The 20,506-nt window shown below is 42.2% G+C and overlaps 2 protein-coding genes across 2 annotated transcripts in view; both read left to right on the forward strand.

Moving 5' to 3' along the window:
• Positions 1-6,513, forward strand: part of tlk2 (tousled-like kinase 2) — a 39,187-nt gene extending 32,674 nt beyond the window's left edge. The window contains exons 18-21 of the mRNA XM_063018785.1: positions 285-420; positions 504-615; positions 1,811-1,918; positions 5,184-6,513. Of these exons, the coding sequence (XP_062874855.1) occupies positions 285-420; positions 504-615; positions 1,811-1,918; positions 5,184-5,357 (530 nt within the window). The 3' untranslated portion in view covers positions 5,358-6,513. The remainder of the gene's footprint in view (positions 1-284; positions 421-503; positions 616-1,810; positions 1,919-5,183) is intronic.
• An 8,665-nt stretch (positions 6,514-15,178) lies between these two features.
• Positions 15,179-20,506, forward strand: part of mrc2 (mannose receptor, C type 2) — a 65,821-nt gene continuing 60,493 nt past the window's right edge. Inside the window, exon 1 of the mRNA XM_062985035.1 lies at positions 15,179-15,278. Within this exon, the coding sequence (XP_062841105.1) occupies positions 15,179-15,278 (100 nt within the window). The remainder of the gene's footprint in view (positions 15,279-20,506) is intronic.

Genomic DNA, 20,506 nt, shown 5'->3' on the forward strand with positions numbered 1-20,506 from the left:
GATTTTGAAGCAGATCAGGTTTATTCCTAATTTGGGAAAACAGTCCATATGAGTCCATTTTTAAACCCGGAATAGAATGTAATCAATTACAGTGGGTTTTACAATATACACTTACAATATACAGATGTTTAATACTGGCCTGAAAAAATTGCCATACTGTGATGCTGTGACTGGTCTGTTATGTCCAGCGTATCCTATAGTGTAAGAATGAGCAGTCATGATCTTCAGGTTACCTGCATCATCACCAAAGCTCTTCTATCCCTTTGTGTTGTGGTTTACTCCAGGTAACATTCTCCTGGTGAACGGCACAGCGTGCGGGGAGATCAAAATTACAGACTTCGGTTTGTCCAAGATCATGGACGATGACAACTACGGCGTAGACGGCATGGAGCTCACCTCACAAGGAGCAGGAACCTACTGGTGCGTTTGTGTGTCATTTACAAAACTCATTTGATCGTGGTTACAATGGACATTGTTTGTTCACTATTCATGCCCATCTGTAGGTACCTGCCCCCAGAATGCTTCGTGGTAGGGAAAGAGCCACCCAAGATCTCGAACAAAGTAGACGTGTGGTCGGTCGGAGTGATCTTCTACCAGTGCCTCTATGGAAAAAAGGTAACAACACCCATCTCTCACGTAATGAGGTTTACCAAAACAACGTGTGCTCTTGTGTGATGCATCATTCAATACAGATTATACACTGATCAGCCATAACATTAAAACCACCTCCTTGTTTCTACATCACTGTCCATTTTATCAGCTCCACTTATCATGTACAAGCACTTCGTAGTACTTCAAATACTGACTGTAGTCCATATGTTTCTCTGCATGCTTTGTTAGCCCTCTTTCATGCGGACCACCACAGAGCAGGTATTATTAAGGTGGTGGACCATTCTCAGCACTGACACTGACATGGTGGTGGTGTGTTAGTGTGTGATGTGCTGGTATGAGTGGATCAGACAGCAGCGCTGCTGGAGTTTTTAAATACCGTGTCCACTCACTGTCCACTCTATTAGACACTCCTACCTAGTTAGCCCACCTTGTAGATGTAAAGTCAGAGACGATCGCTCATCTATTGCTGCTGTTCGAGTCGGTCATCTTCTAGACCTTCATCAGTGGTCACAGGACGCTTCCCACGGGGCGCTGTCGTCTGGATATTTTTGGTTGGTGGACTATTCTCGGTCCAGCAGTGACAGTGAGGTGTTTAAAAACTCCAGCAGCGCTGCTGTGTCTGATCCACTCATACCAGCACAACACACACTAACCATCGCCATGTCAGTGTGACTGCAGTGCTGGTGGCTAAGTGGGTTGCACTTTCGCCCCACAGCAAGAAGATCCTGGGTTCGATCCCCAGGTGGGGCGGTCCGGGTCCTTTCTGTGTGGAGTTTGCATGTTCTCCCAGTGTCCGCGTGGGTTTCCTCCGGGTGCTTCCTCCCACAGCATGCAAGTGAGGTGAACTGGAGACGCAAAATTGTCCAAGCCTGTGTTTGATGTAACCTTGTGTAATGAGTAACTACTGTTCCTGTCATGAATGTAACCAAAGTGTAAAACATGACGTTAAAATCCTAATAAACAAGCAAACAAGCACCACTAACCAGCAAAAATTTAAAACAACACTTTGTTTTACATTATTTACTATTTTGCTATTGAAAATTATATAATTAATAAGTATATAATTTAAGTAACAGTGTCGCCACAAGTAAAATGCTCTTGAAGGTTCTGGAACCACCTAGGAGCACAACTGGTGGAATATAGTCTTTAGTCTATTTATTACTCTATTTACGGTTCTATTTTTTGTTCTCTGTTTTAGCCGTTTGGTCATAACCAGTCCCAGCAGGATATCCTTCAGGAAAACACTATACTGAAAGCCACAGAGGTTCAGTTCCCTCCCAAACCTGGAGTTTCACCTGAGGCTAAGGTACCACTCTCATTCTGTCTCTTTGTTTGGGTGATTAAATAGGGATGGGTATGACTAGGTGACTAGTTGTTAAACGGCTGAATAGTCGATTAGTTAGAAAGACCAGTAAAGTGAGGTTTTCTTCTCCCAGAGTTCCCATCAGTGTGACAGTATTAATTATAATTACTTTGGCATGTTGGTGTAATTGTTATGAAACATGCAACTTTACCACAAAGAACATAAATAATAATAATAATAATAATACATTTTATTTATATAGCGCTTTTCAAGATACTCAAAGACGCTTTACATAAGACAAATGGTTATTTGGTTACGTTACATTTAATTCTTCCAAGTGTTTAAGGGTCACATGACCACAATCCATACGCTCTACACTATATTGCCAAACGTATTCACTCACCCATCCAAATCACTGAATTCAGGTGTTCTAATCACTTCCATGTCCACAGGTGTATAAAAACAAGCACCTAGGCATGCGGACTGCTTCTACAAACATTAGTGAAAGAATGGGTCGCTCTCAGGAGCTCAGTGAATTCCAGCATGGTACTGTGATAAGATGCCACCTGTGCAACAAGTCCAGTCGTGCAATTTCCTCGCTACTAAATATTCCACAGTCGACTGTCAGTGGTATTATAAAGTGGAAGCGATTGGGAATGACGGCAACTCGGCCACCAAGTGGTACCACGTAAAATGACAGAGCGGGGTCAGCGGACGCTGAGGCGCATAGTGCGCAGAGGTCGCCGACTTTCTGCAGAGTCAATCACTACAGACCTCCAAACTTCAAGAACAGAGTGTAGAGAGCTTCATGGAATGGGTTTCCATGGCCGAGCAGCTGCATCCAAGCCTTACATCACCGAGCGCAATGCGAAGCGTCGGATGCGGTGGTGTAAAGCACGCCGCTACTGGACTCTAGATCAGTGGAGACGTGTTCTCTGGAGTGACGGATCACGCTTCTCCGTCTGGCAATCCGATGGACGAGTCTGGGTCTGGTGGTTGCCAGGAGAACGGTACTTCAGTCTGACTGCATTGTGCCGAGTGTAAAGTTTGGTGGAGGAGGGATTATGGTCGGCTCGGCCCCTTAGTTCCAGTGAAAGGAACTCTTAATGCTTCAGCATACCAAGAGATTTTGGACAATTTCATGCTCCCAACTTTGTGAGAACAGATTGGGGATGGCCCCTTCCTGTTCCAACATGACAGTGCACCAAAGCAAGGTCCATAAAGACATGGATGAGCCAGTTTGGTGTGGAAGAACTTGACTGGCCTGCACAGAGTCCTGACCTCAACCCGACAGAACACCTTTGGGATGAATTAGAGCGGAGACTGTGAGCCAGGCCTTCTCGTCCAGCATGTCTGACCTCACCAATGCGCTTCTGGAAGAATGGTCAAACATTCCCATAAACACACTCCTAAACCTTGTGGAAAGCCTTCTCAGAAGAGTTGGAGCTGTTATAGCAACAAAGAGTGGGCCGACATCATATTAAACCCTATGGATTAAGAATGGGACGTCACTCAAGTTCATATGCGTGTAAAGGCAGACGAGCGAATACTTTTGGCAATATACAGGTTCTTCTCAAAAAATTAGCATATTGTGATAAAGTTCATTATTTTCCATAATGTAATGATAAAAATTAAACTTTCATATATTTTAGATTCATTGCACACCAACTGAAATATTTCAGGTCTTTTATTGTTTTAATACTGATGATTTTGGCATACAGCTCATGAAAACCCAAAATTCCTATCTCAAAAAATTAGCATATTTCATCCGACCAATAAAAGAAAAGTGTTTTTAATACAAAAAAAGTCAACCTTCAAATAATTATGTTCCGTTATGCACTCAATACTTGGTCGGGAATCCTTTTGCAGAAATGACTGCTTCAATGCGGCGTGGCATGGAGGCAATCAGCCTGTGGCACTGCTGAGGTGTTATGGAGGCCCAGGATGCTTCGATAGCGGCCTTAAGCTCATCCAGAGTGTTGGGTCTTGTGTCTCTCAACTTTCTCTTCACAATATCCCACAGATTCTCTATGGGGTTCAGGTCAGGAGAGTTGGCAGGCCAATTGAGCACAGTAATACCATGGTCAGTAAACCATTCACCAGTGGTTTTAGCACTGTGAGCAGGTGCCAGGTCGTGCTGAAAAATGAAATCTTCATCTCCATAAAGCTTTTCAGCAGATGGAAGCATGAAGTGCTCCAAAATCTCCTGATAGCTAGCTGCATTGACCCTGCCCTTGATAAAACACAGTGGACCAACACCAGCAGCTGACATGGCACCCCAGACCATCACTGACTGTGGGTACTTGACACTGGACTTCAGGCATTTTGGTATTTCCTTCTCCCCAGTCTTCCTCCAGACTCTGGCACCTTGATTTCCGAATGACATGCAAAATTTGCTTTCATCCGAAAACAGTACTTTGGACCACTGAGCAACAGTCCAGTGCTGCTGTTTTTGGTTCAAAAGTGGCTTGACCTGGGGAATGCGGCACCTGTAGCCCATTTCCTGCACACGCCTGTGCACGGTGGCTCTGGATGTTTCTACTCCAGACTCAGTCCACTGCTTCCGCAGGTCCCCCAAGGTCTGGAATCGGCCCTTCTCCACAATCTTCCTCAGGGTCCGGTCACCTCTTCTCGTTGTGCAGCGTTTTCTGCCACACTTTTTCCTTCCCACAGACTTCCCACTGAGGTGCCTTGATACAGCACTCTGGGAACAGCCTATTCGTTCAGAAATTTCTTTCTGTGTCTTACCCTCTTGCTTGAGGGTGTCAATGATGGCCTTCTGGACAGCAGTCAGGTCGGCAGTCTTACCCATGATTGCAGTTTTGAGTAATGAACCAGGCTGGGAGTTTTTAAAAGCCTCAGGAATCTTTTGCAGGTGTTTAGAGTTAATTCGTTGATTCAGATGATTAGGTTAATAGCTCGTTTAGAGAACCTTTTCATGATATGCTAATTTTTTGAGATAGGAATTTTGGGTTTTCATGAGCTGTATGCCAAAATCATCAGTATTAAAACAATAAAAGACCTGAAATATTTCAGTTGGTGTGCAATGAATCTAAAATATATGAAAGTTTAATTTTTATCATTACATTATGGAAAATAATGAACTTTATCACAATATGCAAATTTTTTGAGAAGGACCTGTAGTGTATTCTGGGTAGAGAGGATTCCAACAGACATTACACTTCAGAACGCAGGTTATTGAGACGCTCTAATTAGATAGTTATTACACCATTATAATCATATGTATTTTCTACACTCTCTTTTACAGGCCTTTATTCGACGGTGTTTGGTCTACCGCAAGGAGGACCGCATCGACGTCCATCAGCTGTCCAGCGACCCCTTCCTGCTCCCTCACATCCGCAAGTCCGTGGCCACGACCAACAACTCCAGCACGGCCGTCGCCTCCACCTCCAGCTCGTCCAACAGCAGCGCCTCAAACTGAGTTGCTCCACCCATCCGCACCTGTCTGGTCGGAGCACGGAGGGTCGGGCTTCGTATACGCCCCACTCGGCTCCGCCGGCCCCGAGGTGATATACACAGAGCGAGAGAGAGGAGGAGGAAGAGAAAAGGCGACGAGGGCAGGAACGGGGATATGTTCAACCCTCCGTACCCCTTTCCTCTCCCCAGCATTTCGGATCTTGTAATGTCGGGAGGGGAGTCGAAAAAGCAAGCAAGCACAAGATATTTCATGGACGGAAAGAACAGGAGAGGACGGATTTACGACTGCTTGGACAGATTGAATAGACTGGGACATGCCCTGCACCCCAACACACACACACACACACACACTATACACACACACACACACACCTGTTCTCTTCAGTTTCTTTAAAGGCAAAAGGTTCATAATGTGGGTAGACCTTCTTCTGTATAACATTCTGCTACACGTTATACCGCCTTGCTCCTGCTCTTACCCCGTTTTCATCAAATTCCCAGGCAGATTGATGATGTCGTAAAAAAAGTAGTATTGCTTTGAGCCTGCGTCAGTATGAATTGTCCACGTCGAAATAGCCACATCAGATTCACCCGAGCACATGACCAGCGCTGATCCGAAACGGCTATTTGCTGTTTTTATTCGGTGTCATGGTGAAGTCTTAATGCTCTTTTCAGACCCTTGTGTTGGTCAGTCTTGCTTTTTTTTTTTTTTTTTTTTTTGACACCCTTCCTTCTCTGTGACCAAAGTCGAGCTCTGCCAGTAGGTGGTGCTGTTTACTTGATTTTTCTATTGTTATTATTTAGCTTTTTTAACGGTTTACTAGAGAGACAAGTTATCTTGTAGATGGGTTAGTGATACTAACTAATGGCCCCAGAATTGTTCACTTTCATGTTCGATTGGATATTGGAAGTTTTACATTTTTTTTTAATTGATTACATTAGTAATTGAGTTTCTTTAATGCACGTACATATACAGTACATGCACACGTTCACTCACTCACATACACCTACACATACATGCTCATATTTATTTGGGTCTGTTTAAATAGCTGATTCCTGGTCCTGATTGTCTACTGTGTGGGAAGACGGACTTTATGGAGTGAAAGGGGGGGGGATGGTTTACGAGGGGTACAGGGCAGAAATGGCAACGATCATTAAATGCTATTGGTTCAATTTACACATCGTCTGGGCTTTTATTTATTTATATTTATTTATATTTATTCACGCTATTTTGTAGTCTTAAAACATTAAAAAAACAACAAAAGATTCTAAAAACAACGTTTAGAATGTACAAAGCAATTTGATGATACAATCAAATCCAAAAAATGTCATGGATTTATTGATTGAGTACTTTATTAATCCCCGAAGGGAAATTGTGGTGTCGCAGCAGCTATAACAATTATGACAAAGAACATCGCACAATGACATTACAATGAGGTAAATAAAGAATTAAAAAAATTAGGACAAATGTAAATACAAGTAAGATATATATATATATAAGATAATAAAAATATAATAACAAAAAATAATATAAAAACATCTATCAGGACAAGAACAAAAGAAACTAAAAACTAAAAGGGGGGGAGGGAGCCTAAAGGTGCAGTTACAGACGTTGTGCAATTTAAAAAATTTTTTTATAGAATTAGAAAATTGAATTCATTATATGTACAGTGAATCTGTTGGTGTTCAGTAGTAAATGCTAGTGTCAAAAGGTTGTAAATTTAAGTAGCAATTAACTTTTTGAGCAGTTTTATTGCCTAATTACCCGAGGAGGATAAAGACTACATATGCCCAGTACAATAAAGGCAAGTTTTACCCAATATAATACTGAAATAATCATCAAATTCCTCAAAAGTATACATACAGTGGGGTCAATATGTATTTAGTCAGCCACTGATTGTGCAGGTTCTCCTACTTAGAAAGATGAGAGAGGTCTGTAATTTTCATCATAGGTACACTTCAACTATGAGAGACAAAATGAGAAAAGAAAATCCTGGAAATCACATTGTAGGATTTTTAAAGAATTTATTCGTAAATTGTGGTGGAAAATAAGTATTTGGTCAATAACAAACAAGCAAGATTTCTGGCTCTCACAGTCCTGTAACTTATTCTTTAAGAAGCTCTTCTGTCCTCCACTCGTTACCTGTATTAATGGCACCTGTTTGACCTCGTTATCTGTATAAAAGACACCTCAAGTCCACGGCCTCAAACAGTCAGACTCCAAACTCAACCATGGCCAAGACCAAAGAGCTGTCGAAGGACACCAGGAAGAAAATTGTAGACCTGCACCAGGCTGGGAAGAGTGAATCTACAATAGGCAAGCAGGTTGGTGTGAATAAATCAACTGTGGGAACAATTGTAAGAAAATGGAAGACATACAAGACCATTGATAATCTCCCTTGGGGTCAAGATCTCATCCCGTGGGGTCAAAATGATCATGAGAACGGTGAGCAAAAATCCCAGAACTACACGGAGGGACCTGATGAATGACCTGCAGAGAGCTGGGACCAAAGTAACAAAGGCTACCATCAGTAACACACTACGCCGAGAGGGACTCAAATCCTGCAGTGCCAGGCGTGTCCCCCTGCTTAAGCCAGTACATGTCCAGGCCCGTCTGATGTTTGCCAGAGAGCATATGGATGATCCAGAAGAGGACTGGGAGAATATCATGTGATCAGATGAAACCAAAATGGAACTTTTTGGTAAAAACTCAACTCGTCGTGTTTGGAGGAAGAAGAAAAACCCAAGAACACCATACCTACTGTGAAGCATGGGGGTGGAAACATCATGCTTTGGGGCTGTTTTTCTGCAAAGGGGACAGGACGACTGATCCATGTTAAGGGAAGAATGAACGGGGCCATGTATCGTGAGATTTTAAGCCAAAACCTCCTTCCATCAGTGAGAGCATTGAAGATGGAACGTGGCTGGGTCTTCCAGCATGACAATGATCCCAAACACACCGCTCGGGCAACGAAGGAGTGACTCCGTAAAAAGCATTTCAAGGTCCTGGTCTCCAGACCTCAACCCCATAGAAAATTTGTGGAGTCCGTGTTGCCCAGCGACAGCCCCAAAACATCACTGCTCTAGAGGAGATCTGCATGGAGGAATGGGCCAAAATACCAGCTACAGTGTGTGCAAACCTGGTGAAGACTTACAGGAAACGTTTGACCTCTGTCATTGCCAACAAAGGTTATGTTACAAAGTATTGAGTTGAACTTTTGTTATTGACCAAATACTTATTTTCCACCATAATTTACAAATAAATTCTTTAAAAATCCTACAATGTGATTTCTTGGATTTTTTTTTTTCATTTTGTCTCTCATAGTTGAAGTGTACCTATGATGAAAATTACAGACCTCTCTCATCTTTCTAAGTAGGAGAACCTGCACAATCAGTGGCTGACTAAATACTTTTTGGCCCCACTGTATACACTGATCAACCATAACATTAAAAACCTTGTTTCTACACTCACTGTCCATTTTATCAGCTCCACTTACCATACAGAAGCACTTTGTAGTCCATCTGTTTTTCTGCATGCTTCGTTAGCCCCCTTTCATGCTGTTCTTCGATGGTCAGGACCACCACAGAGCAGGTATTATTTGGGCGGTGGATCATTCTCAGCACTGCAGTGACACTGACATGGTGGTGGTGTGTTAGTGTGTGTTGTGCTGGTATGAGTGGACAAGACACAGCAGCGCTGATGAAGTTTTTAAACACCTCACTGTCACTGCTGGACTGAGAATAGTCCACCAACCAAAAATATATTTAGCCAACAGCACCCTGTGGGCAGCGTCCTGTGACCACTGATGAAGGTCTAGAAGATGACCGACTCGAACAGCAGCAATAGATGAGCGATCGTCTCTGACTTTACATCTACAAGGTGGACCAACTAGGTAGGAGTGTCTAATAGAGTGGACAGTGAGTGGACACGGTATTGAAAAACTCCAGCGGTGCTGCTGTGTCTGATCCACTCATACCAGCACAACACACACTAACACACGATCACCATGTCAGTGTCACTGCAGTGCTGAGAATGACCCACCACCTAAATAATACCTGCTCTGTAGTGGTCTTGTGAGAGTCCTGACCATTAAAGAACAGCATGAAAGGGGGGTAACAAAGCATGCAGAGAAACAGATGGGATACAGTCAGTAAGTGTAGAACTTCAAAGTGCTTCTGTATGGTAGGTGGAGCTGATAAAATGGACAGTGAGTGTAGAAACAAGGAGGTGGTTTTAATGTTATGGCTGATCAGTGTATTAGTTAAGTGTTAATTATTGTACCAGTTTGGAATATTTAGAATCTACCTTTATTTATGTAAATCCCCTAGTTTTAGCTAAAATTGTTGTTGAATTCTCACTAGCGTTTCCTTAATGGAGATACTATCACAGCACTGTTAAACCTAGTGCTACTGGTGTGTTTTGACAAATGGTGGCAGCCCCATGATGTCTGTATTTTATTCCCTTAAACAGGATGTTCCTGGTATTTACACACCCCCAATAACCCAGAGGTGTTAAATAGTGTTAACTGGGACCAATGCTAGACCAAAATAAATACTAAACTACATTTAAGGGAACATCTAAATCCCACTGGACCTTGATGTAGGAAAGATTTAAGTTTAAAATCTTTACTGATATAAATTGTGTTTGTTGAGAACAACATTATGGTCAATGGAAACCAAAATCTTCAACCCATTGAGACTTGGATTAAAAATCAAACCAAAACGCTGCCCACGGGGTGCTGTTGGCTGGATATTTTTGGTTGGTGGACTATTCTCAGTCCAGCAGTGACAGTGAGCGCTGCTGGGTCTTATCCACTCATACCAGCACCATGTCAGTGTCACTGCAGTGCTGAGAATGATCCACCACCCAAATAATACCTGCTCTGTAGTGGTCCTGTGGGGGTCCTGACCATTGAAACAAACTACAAAGTGCTTCTATACGGTAAGTGGAGCTGATAAAATGGACAGTGAGTGTAGAAACAAGGAGGTGGTTTTAATGTTATGGCTGATCAGTGAAAGTCCAGCCAACATATACAGATTTACCATTAATAGACATTATAATGACATGAATGACTATAAATTAGGGAGGACTGGCTTTAATGTACTCTGATATTGCTCTCATTTCAGTCTCATGTCCATTTTGTCACCGTCTTGTGGGCTGCCATGTAAGAACAACAAAAAAACACACAAACTTTTTAAAGCACAATTGAAGGTTGTTGCCAATCACATGATCTAAACACATAAAGAGTTGTTCTGTGGAAGCCGAATCAGACCAAAACTAGGCATATGTTATGTCCATTATAAAGTCCTGACCTAAGGTTTTTTGAAAATGTGTGGACTGTACTGAAAAGTCACATCCACACCAATAAACCAACTAACTTGATTGAACTACCAATTCTGCTAAGTAATGAGGTCAAAGATCTAACTAGAGTTGCGCTGGAAGCTTGTTGATCAAAAGCAGCTGATTAAAAGATAAAGATACCAAAATAAACTTAGAAATTGACTCAAATTTGGCCAAGAGTTTGTTTTTGAATGAAGTGTTTCAATCATTCAGTTACAAATTAAAGGGATGTAAAATTAAATCATATACAAACAATACATTATTGAACATTATAATGAAAAATACAGCAATAAAATAATAGTACAATCATAAATAATGGTTCACCTTAAAAAATAAAGTAAAATGAGGACAAGCCATGGACCGTCAGGCTGTTGTCAGCCGAGACTCCATTGATTCCACACATAAAGACTATGGCATTTTGTATAGACCTATAGAAGAGCTACTGTGGCTCAAATTATTATATTTTGTGCACCTACAACTGGGACACAGGCAACAGAACTGGACAATAAAGCAATGGCAGGTTGACCGTGGGCAGGTCTAGAAGATGACCAACTCAAACAGCAGCAACAGATGAGCGATCGTCTTTGGCTTACATCTACCAGGTGGACCAACTGGATAGGAGTGTCTAATAGAGTGGACAGTAAGTGGACACGGCATTTAAAAACTCCAGCAGCGCTGCTGTGTCTGATCCACTCATACCAGCACAACACACACTAACACACCACCACCATGTCATTGAAACTGCAGTGCTGAGAATGATCCACCACCTAAATAATACCTGCTTTGTGGTGGTCCTGTGGGGGTCCTGACCACTGAAGAACAGGGTGAAAGCAGGCTAAAAAAGTATGTAGAGAAACAGATGGACTACAGCCAGTAATTGTAGAACTACAAAGTGCTTTTATATGGTAAGTGGAGCTGATAAAATGGACAGTGAGTGTAGAAACAAGGAGGGGGTTTTAATGTTATGCTGATCTGTGTATTTGTTCAATGTATTTATTTCTACTTAGATTCCAACTGTCAATTTATCATCCAACTGCTTTAGTTTGAACACTAACCTCATTCTTTGATCGAGTTCTACACTGGTTTGTGTATTTGGGTCTCTGCTGGGTTCAGACTGGGTTCAGTTTGGGTTGATGACGTGGAGAGTATTGACTAAATGCTGCCTGCAGCTGGTCTGTCTGTAACTACTGGGAGTGAGTTGAATTATCAGTGCTTCGAATCAGCATCTCTCAAACAAGCCTTTTCGGGGCTCTAAATGTGCATAAATCTTTAATAAACAATCAGTGTAAACAACCAAACCATTTTAAAAATATATATGTTGTTTCTAAATGCGTCAACTGGTGAATCAAAAGGATAAAAGTTCGGTTTATTGAAGCTTAAAAGAATCACTGATTCAATAGAAAAGAATCAGTGAAAATGACTCGTTCTGGTTTTCTCATTTTACCACTCACTTTTTGTGAACTTTTTGTAAAAAACTGCGTATAATACCTAAAAAAGAGCGTAAAATGCAAGTTTTCCTAAACTCCTGCTTGATTCTTTTAACTAAAAGTTCGTCTACACTTTAAAATTCATCCGACTCTGATTGTTTGTCTACAAGAGAGTGTGATGTTGCCAGATTGATCTTTATAACCTTCAAGTGGACTGCTGTTAGCAATCATTTTTTAAATTTCTTTTTTTAAGTGAAAACAACCGTCTTTTATTTATTTATTTTTCTTTTGGGCGGTGGCACATCTTTTGAAAAATGCTTTTGCCTCTTTTAAGTTAGAATTCTGGCAGTTTGGGTAGTTGTTTTATGCAATTTAATGCTGTGTGGAATTGGTGCTATCAAAATTGCTATATTTGTTAGCCCTCAATCGTCAAAATTAAAAGCATTTAATAATATTTGTTGTTTACTCGAACTTCTTAATATGTTTGAGCTTACTACTTTTAAATTGCCATTTCAAACACTTAATTTTAGTTGTTTTAACTGTTTCAGCAACTTTAAATTCAAGTTTTCTTCATTATTTCATAACTAAACCTACACCGATCAGCCATAACATAACTGCTGTTCTACAATTACTGACTGTAGTCCATCTGATTCTCTGCATACTTTGTTAGCCCCCTTTCATGCTGTTCTTCAATGGTCAGGACTCTCCAGGACCACCACAGAGCAGGTATTATTTAGGTGGTGGATCATTCTCAGCACTGCAGTGACACTGACATGATGGTGGTGGGTAAGTGTGTGTTATGCTGGTATGAATGGATCAGACACAGCAGTGCTAATGGTTTTTAAACACCTCACTGTCACTGCTGGACTGAGAATAGTCCACCAACCAAAAATATCCAGCCAACAGCACCCCGTCGGCAGCGTCCTGTGACCACTGATGATGGTCTATAAGATGAGCAACTCAAACAGCAGCAATAGATGAGCGATTAGTGAGTGGACACAGTATTTAAAAACCAGCACAACACGCACTAACACACCACCACCATGTCAGTGTCAATGCAGTGCTGAGAATCATCCACCACCTAAATAATACCTGCTCTGTGGTGGTCCTGTGATGTCCTGACCATTGAAGAACAGGGTGGAAGTAGGTTTAAAAAAGTATCTAGAGAAAAAGATGGACTACAGCCAGTAATTGTAGAACTACGAAGTGCTTCTATATGGTAAGTGGAGCTGATAAAATGGACAGCGAGTGTGGAAACAAGGAGGTGGTTTGTGCAAATAATGTAATATTTGTTTAGTCTATCCACAAAAATTGATGAAGGCCCATGACGATGTAAAGCTGCTTAACTGTGGACAGTAACAACTGTGTTTTAGCACCTCTCCAATTATGGAGACCTTGTGTTTCATTACATCTGACATATTTCTCTAGAATAAGTTGACAGTTTGGGCTTTAACTGACTTTGTCGACTCTGAGAAATATTGTTCTATGTTATACTTATATACAGTTGCTTGTACAGATAAATCTGGGACCAGATGGTGCATAGAAATGGCTTTAAGTGGCTTTCCAGACGTCCAGTAAAAATCTGTGATCCGCTACTGATCGGTAAAGGGCTTTCTCAGACTTTCCTAGTAATACTTGCTACTCAGTCTAACAAGTGTATGTTTTATATGAATAATACTTAATTACTAAGAAGCAATGAGTTTATGAGGCCAAGTTAATGAATTTATAGGACTTTCTACACCTCAAATGCATAAATAAATACAACCCCAATTCAGAAAAAGTTGGGACAGTATGGAAATTACATTTAATTTGACTTTTATTTGATTGCGGACAGTTTGAACCTAAGATATTTCATGTTTTGTCTGCTTAATTTAATTTGTTAATAAACCTCCATTCCTCTATTTCAGGCCTGCAACACATTCCGAAAAAAGGTGGGACGGGGGCAATTTCACTCACTGTCTTAACCGCTTATCCAATCAGGGTCGCGGGGGGAGCGGGGATGTTAGGTGCTGGAGCCTATCCCAGCTTTTCAATGGGCGCAAAGGCACATGGTAATACCCTGGATGGGGCGCCAGTCCATCGCAGGGCAGACACAAATACACACACACACACATTCACCTATAGGGCAATTCAGTGTCTCCAATTAACCTGACTGCATGTTTTTGGACTGTGGGAGGAAACCGGAGCTCCCGGAGGAAACCCAGGCAGACACGGGGAGAACATGCAAACTCTGCAGAGAAAGGACCCGAACCCAGGACCTTCATGCTGTGAGGCGACAGTGCGACCCACTTATCCACCGCGCCGCCCACAGGGGCAATTTATTAACATGGAATATCTCTCGTACTGCCTGCAATACAGCGGTGTAACTACGGTGCACTCGGGTCCATGGCAGGGGGGGCAGCCCTCCATGACATGAACACAACCACCCACCTCACTGCCCCTCCATTGGCAGCACATACTATGCATGTATTATGGCAAGCCAAACAGGAAATATATAGCAAACACTGATATATACTGTATGTAATAAAACATATATATATATATATGTGACATTTGTTGAGGGGGCCCCCAATTTTTTTTTTGCACTGGGGCCCATGAGCTCCTAGTTACGCCACTGCTGCAATAAAATAAGTCACAAGTAAATGTAAGAAACTGTGTTTTTTCTTATTATTTGCATTGTCCATGCTGTCCCAACTTTTTCTGATTTGGGGTTGTAATAGAACAAACATAAAGCCACTGTATGTACAGGTTGGGGTTTAGAAAACCCATAATATGCTCAAATCTGTAAGAAGAAGCATGGGTTTCAATCAGTTGGAGAATGTGCAGTATTTTTAAAAAGCGAGTATTATTTCAATCTGGCAACCCAGAAGTCGGCGCGTCGGTTGAGGCTTATACAGTCCGAGCACACACAGACTCGCTCACACACACACACACACACACACACACACTCTCTCACTCTTTAACACTCCCGGCGCAGTGTGTGTGTGGCTCTCCTGCAGCTTCTGCAGGAGAAAAGTTGGTGGAAAAGTTTGTCTCTTGTTCTGCGCACTAACAGCGGACATGATTGACCAAAAGAAGGAGACAGATGTGCGACACTTCTGCAGATGCGCTGTTTATTTCCTCCTGTTCTTCAGTCTGAATACGAAGCCGGCTCTTACAGGTAAAGAACTACTTTATACACTTCATCTTCCATACTTACACATTGTCTATCTTTCTACTCAATTCAGTTCTGTTAAAGAAAGTGAAGTGAACTCGTATCAGCTTTACCGATGCTGAGGAATTCCACTAGAAGTCCAAAAGTTTGAGTGGAACCAGATGTGGCAGCAAGGGGGCTATAAGGGGGGAGGGGACTCTTCTCACTCTTTGGGGTTCAGGCTGCTTAACACTGTATCCTACTGTACTCGAGTGTGGTCTGCACTCTAAAAAGTATGTTTAGTTTACTATGAAGTCGTTGGACATCCCATTCAAAACAAACCTATAGTACTATGGAGTTGCCCAAACCCACCTGGCTTTATGCACCCACAACAGGCACCACTCCTCTACACCACTCTTCTTTTTCTTTTTTATTTATGTAGTTATTATTATTTACATTACTTTTCCCCCCAATTTTCTCCCCTAATCTAGTCGTGTCCAATTACCCTGCGTGCGTCCCCTATACTGATTCGACCCTTCACCGCTGACCGAGGACGCCTCTCAACTGACGTTCAGTCAGTACAGACTGCATTTTTTCACCTGCACGAGTCGGATTCATACACCGACGGGCACTGTGTACGGAGGGCCACACCCCCATCAGCATCGTTCCTCAGCCATGTGCGGGCGCCATCAGTCGGCCAGCAGGGGCCGCAGTCGCACCAGTTATGAGGACCTATGATCCGACTTTTTTACCCCCTAACCCTGAACAACAGCCAATCGTTGTTCATGCAGCCGCCCAGCCTAGTCGGAGAGGCAGAGCTGAGATTCGATACGATGTATTCGAAACCCCAACTCTGGTGCGCTAGAGTACTTTACCGCTGCGCCACCTGAGCGGCACTTTATTATTTTTTAAGAGCTTAGTCTTTATTTCTTTATGACCTCAGTCAGCTGCCATTCCAGTTCACCCCAAAAGTATTCATTGGGTCTTGCTTTTTGTCTAGGACTTTGATCAGATTGTTTTCCTTTCCACACCAGATTGTTTAAGGGCAAGCCACAGCTTGGAGGTTAAGATATTATAGTACTATAGTATATAGTATATAGTATAGTAATTAGAAGGTCACTGGTTCAGGTCCCAGCACTGCCAGGTTACCGCTGTTGCGCCCTTGAGCAAGGCCCTTAACCCTCAATTGTTCAGACTGTATATTGTAACTATAATGTATATTCTTGTCTCTCCTTGTTTCTACACTGTACATGCACTGTCCATGTTATTAGCTCCACTTACCATATAGAAGCACTTTGTAGCTCTACAATTACTGACTGTAGTCCATCTGTTTCTCTGCATGCTTTGTTAGCCCCCTTTCATGCTGTTCTTCAATGTTCAGGACCCCCCCAGAGCAGGTATTATTTAGGTGGTGGATCATTCTCAGCACTGCAGTGACACTAACTGGTGTTAGTGTGTGTTGTGCTGGTATGAGTGGATCAGACACAGTAGCGCTGCTGGAGTTTTTAAACACCTCACTGTCACTGCTGGACTGAGAATAGTCCACAAACCAAATATATCAAGCCAACAGCGCCCCGTGGGCAGCGTCCTGTGACCACTGATGAAGGTCTAGAAGATCGTCTCTGACTTTACATCTACAAGGTGGACCAACTAGGTAGGAGTGTCTAATAGAGTGGACAGTGAGTGGACACGATATTTAAAAACGCCAGCAGCGCTGCTGTGTCTGATCCACTCATACCAGCACAATACACACTAACACACCACCACCATGTCAGTGTCACTGCAGTGCTGAGAATGATCCACCACCTAAATAATACCTACTCTGTAGTGGTCCTGTGGGGGTCCTGACCATTAAAGAACAGGATGTAAGCAGGTTAAAAAGATATTTGACATTTGGCTTTCCAGATTGTTGTCTGTTAAATTGAGGTTCCTCTGTATTGTGTTGCTGATGCCTATATTTTATTTATTTTAAATAAATTGTACTTGATTTCAATGTTACCACTATTGCACATTCTGTTTATACTATACATTTAATACTGTAGTCTGCAGCCGTCTGCAGTTTTTACTCCTTTTTAAGTCACTATTTTCACGGCTTGTGTGGATATTGGTTAAAAGCGCCTAATGTAGCATGACTTGGTAAAATATGTGATGACTCAGTCTGTCTGCTTTCAGTTTACACAGCTTCCTTTTTCAACCAAAAACAAATGGACTCATAGTTTTAGGTTCATTTCTAAAGGGTCTAGGTTGTAGACCTCTTAATTAAGTACAACCCCAAATCAGAAAAAAGTTGGGACAGCATGGAAAATGCAAATAAAATAAAAACACAGAGTTTCTCACATTTACTTTGACTTTTATTTGATTGCAGACAGGATGAACCTGAGATACTTCATGTTTTATCTGCTCAACTTCATTTCATTTGTTAATAAACATCCAATCCTGCATTAAAGGCCTGCAACACATTTTTAAAAAAGTTGGGACGGGGGCAATTTAGGGCTAGTAATGAGGTGAAATAACTAAATAATGATGTGATTCCAAACCCTAACAGGTGATTGTAATAATGGTTTGGTACAAAAGCAGCATCCAGGAAAGGCTGAGTCCTTGATGAGCAAAGATGATCAGAGGATCTCCAGTTTGTCAACAAATGTGTGAGAAAATGATTGAAATGTTTAAAAACAACGAACCTCAAAGAAAGATTGGAAGGGATTGGGATATTTCTCCCTCTACAGTGCATTATATCATTAAACGATTTAAGAAATCGGGAGGAATTTTAGTGCTTAAAGGCCAAGGGCGCAAGCTTAAGCTGAACACTCGTGATCTTTGATCCCTCAGACGGCACTGCATCAAGAACCGCCACTCAACAATAGCTGATATAACCACATGGGTGAGGGATTACTCTGGCAAACCTTTGTCAAGCACTACAATACAGAGTTACATGCACAAATGCCACTTAAAACTTTACTGTGCAAAAAAGAAGCCTCATGGTAACCATGTCCAGAAGCGGCGTCGACTTCTCTGGGCTCGGAGGCGTCTACGATGGACCATCACACAGTGGAAACGTGTATTGTGGTCAGATGAATCAGCATTCTAGGTCTTTTTTGGAAGAAATGGATGCCGTGTGCTCAAAGACCAAAGACGAACAGGACCATCCAGACTTTTATCAGGAACAAGTCCAAAAGCCAGGGTGTGTCATGGAATGGGGCTGTGTCAGTGCCCTTGGTAAAGGTGATTTACGCTTCTGTGATGGCAGCATTAATGCAGAAAAGTACATTGAGATCTCAGAGCAACATGTGCTGCCTTCAAGACGTCATCTTTTCCAGGGACGTCCAGCATTTTTCAACAAGACGATGCAAAACCACATGCTGCACACATTACCAAGGCATGGCTGCGGAAGAACAGGGTACGGGTACTGGACTGGCCTGCCTGCAGTCCTGACCTGTCCCCAGGACGTGTTTGCAAGAAAGAATGAGACAAAATAAAACTTGAAACACTAAATCACTTGGTATCATCGGTGCCACAACGTCTTTTAAGTGTGGTGAAAAGGAATGGCAACATTACAAAGTGGTAAATGCTTTACTGTCCCAACTTTTTTGGAATGTGTTGCTGGTCTGAAATGCAGGAATGGACGTTTATTAAGCAGACAAAGCATGAAATATCTCAGGTTCATCCTGTCTGCAATCAAATAAAAGTCAAAGTAAATGTAAGAAACTCATGCTGTCCCAACTTTTTCTTATTTGGGGTTGTACAAGCCAGGTATGCTGTCAGTATACTGATGTCTTCATCCAGAAGCTGTGTGCTACTGACTCGCTCATGCACTGCGGTTAGGACCAGTTTTTGATCTGCACTTGTACATCAAGATACCGGGACACAAACAGCTGCCGGAATTTCCTGTGTTGCTTTTTGTGTTTCCAATAAACACCATTCATCAGGCCTGTATAAAACTCTAAGTTCTATTTGTCCTAGCTCCCCCCCCCCCCCCCAACACACACACACACCCTTTTTTTCTCTCTGTCTAGCACAAATGTTCTTTTTTGCTCTCACTAAGTCCCACATCTGTAATAATAAAACCTTCAGCTTTCAGTACTGAATCATGCCACTGGAAGAACTTTGTAGAAGCACATGTTTGTTCCACTTGTAGCTACTTTTTTACACTGGCCAGGAACTACTCATTAATACCTTTATTTATTACAACCCCAAATCAGGAAAAAGTTGGGACAGTAAAGCATTTACCACTTTATAATGTTGCTGTTACTTTTCACTGCACTTAAAAGACGTTTTGGCACCGAGGATACCACGTTCCACACATTCTCTATTGGGGACGTGTCAGGGCTGCAGGCATGCCAGTCCAGTACCCGTACCCTCTTCTTCCGCAGCCATGCCTTTGTAATGTGTGCAGCATGTGGTTTTGCATCGTCTTGTTGAAAAATACATGGACGCCCCTGGAAAAGATGACGTCTTGAAGGCAGCACATGTTCCTCTGACACGACCCCATACCATGACAGACCCTGGCTTTTGGACTTGTTCCTGATAACAGTCTGGATGGTCCTGTTCGTCTTTGAGCACACGGTGTCCATTTTTTCCAAAAAAGACCTGGAATGCTGATTCATCTGACCACAATACATGTTTCCACTGTGTGATGGTCCATCCTAGATGCCTCCGAGCCTCTTCTGGACATGGTTAACATAAGGCTTCTCTTTTGCACAGTAAAGTTTTAAGTGGTATTTGTGCATGTAACTCTGTATTGTAGTGCTTGACAAAGGTTTGCCAAAGTAATCCCTCACCCATGTGGTTATATCAGCTATTGTTGAGTGGCGGTTCTTGATGCAGTGCCATCTGAGGGATCGAAGATCACAGGCGTTCAGCTTAAGCTTATGCCCTTGACCTTTACGCACTGGAATTCCTCCTGATTCCTTGAATGGTTTAATGATATTATGCACTGTAGAGGGAGAAATATGCAAATCCCTTCCAATCTTTCTTTGAGGTACATTGTTTTTAAACATTTCAATCATTTTCTCACATATTTGTTGACCTCATCTTTGCTCATCAAAGACTCAGCCTTTCCTGGATGCTGCTTTTGTACCAAACCATGATTACAATCACCTGTTGACATCACATCATTATTTAGTTTTTGCCCCGTCCCAACTTTTTTTGGAGTGTGTTGCAGGCCTGAAATGCAGGGATGTAGGTATATTAACAAATGAAATGAAGTTGATCAGATAAAACATGAAATCTCTCAGGTTCATCCTGTCTGCAGTCAA

Source organism: Trichomycterus rosablanca, chromosome 22 (genome assembly GCF_030014385.1).
Source record: "Trichomycterus rosablanca isolate fTriRos1 chromosome 22, fTriRos1.hap1, whole genome shotgun sequence".
In the NCBI taxonomy this organism is placed as follows: domain Eukaryota; kingdom Metazoa; phylum Chordata; class Actinopteri; order Siluriformes; family Trichomycteridae; genus Trichomycterus; species Trichomycterus rosablanca.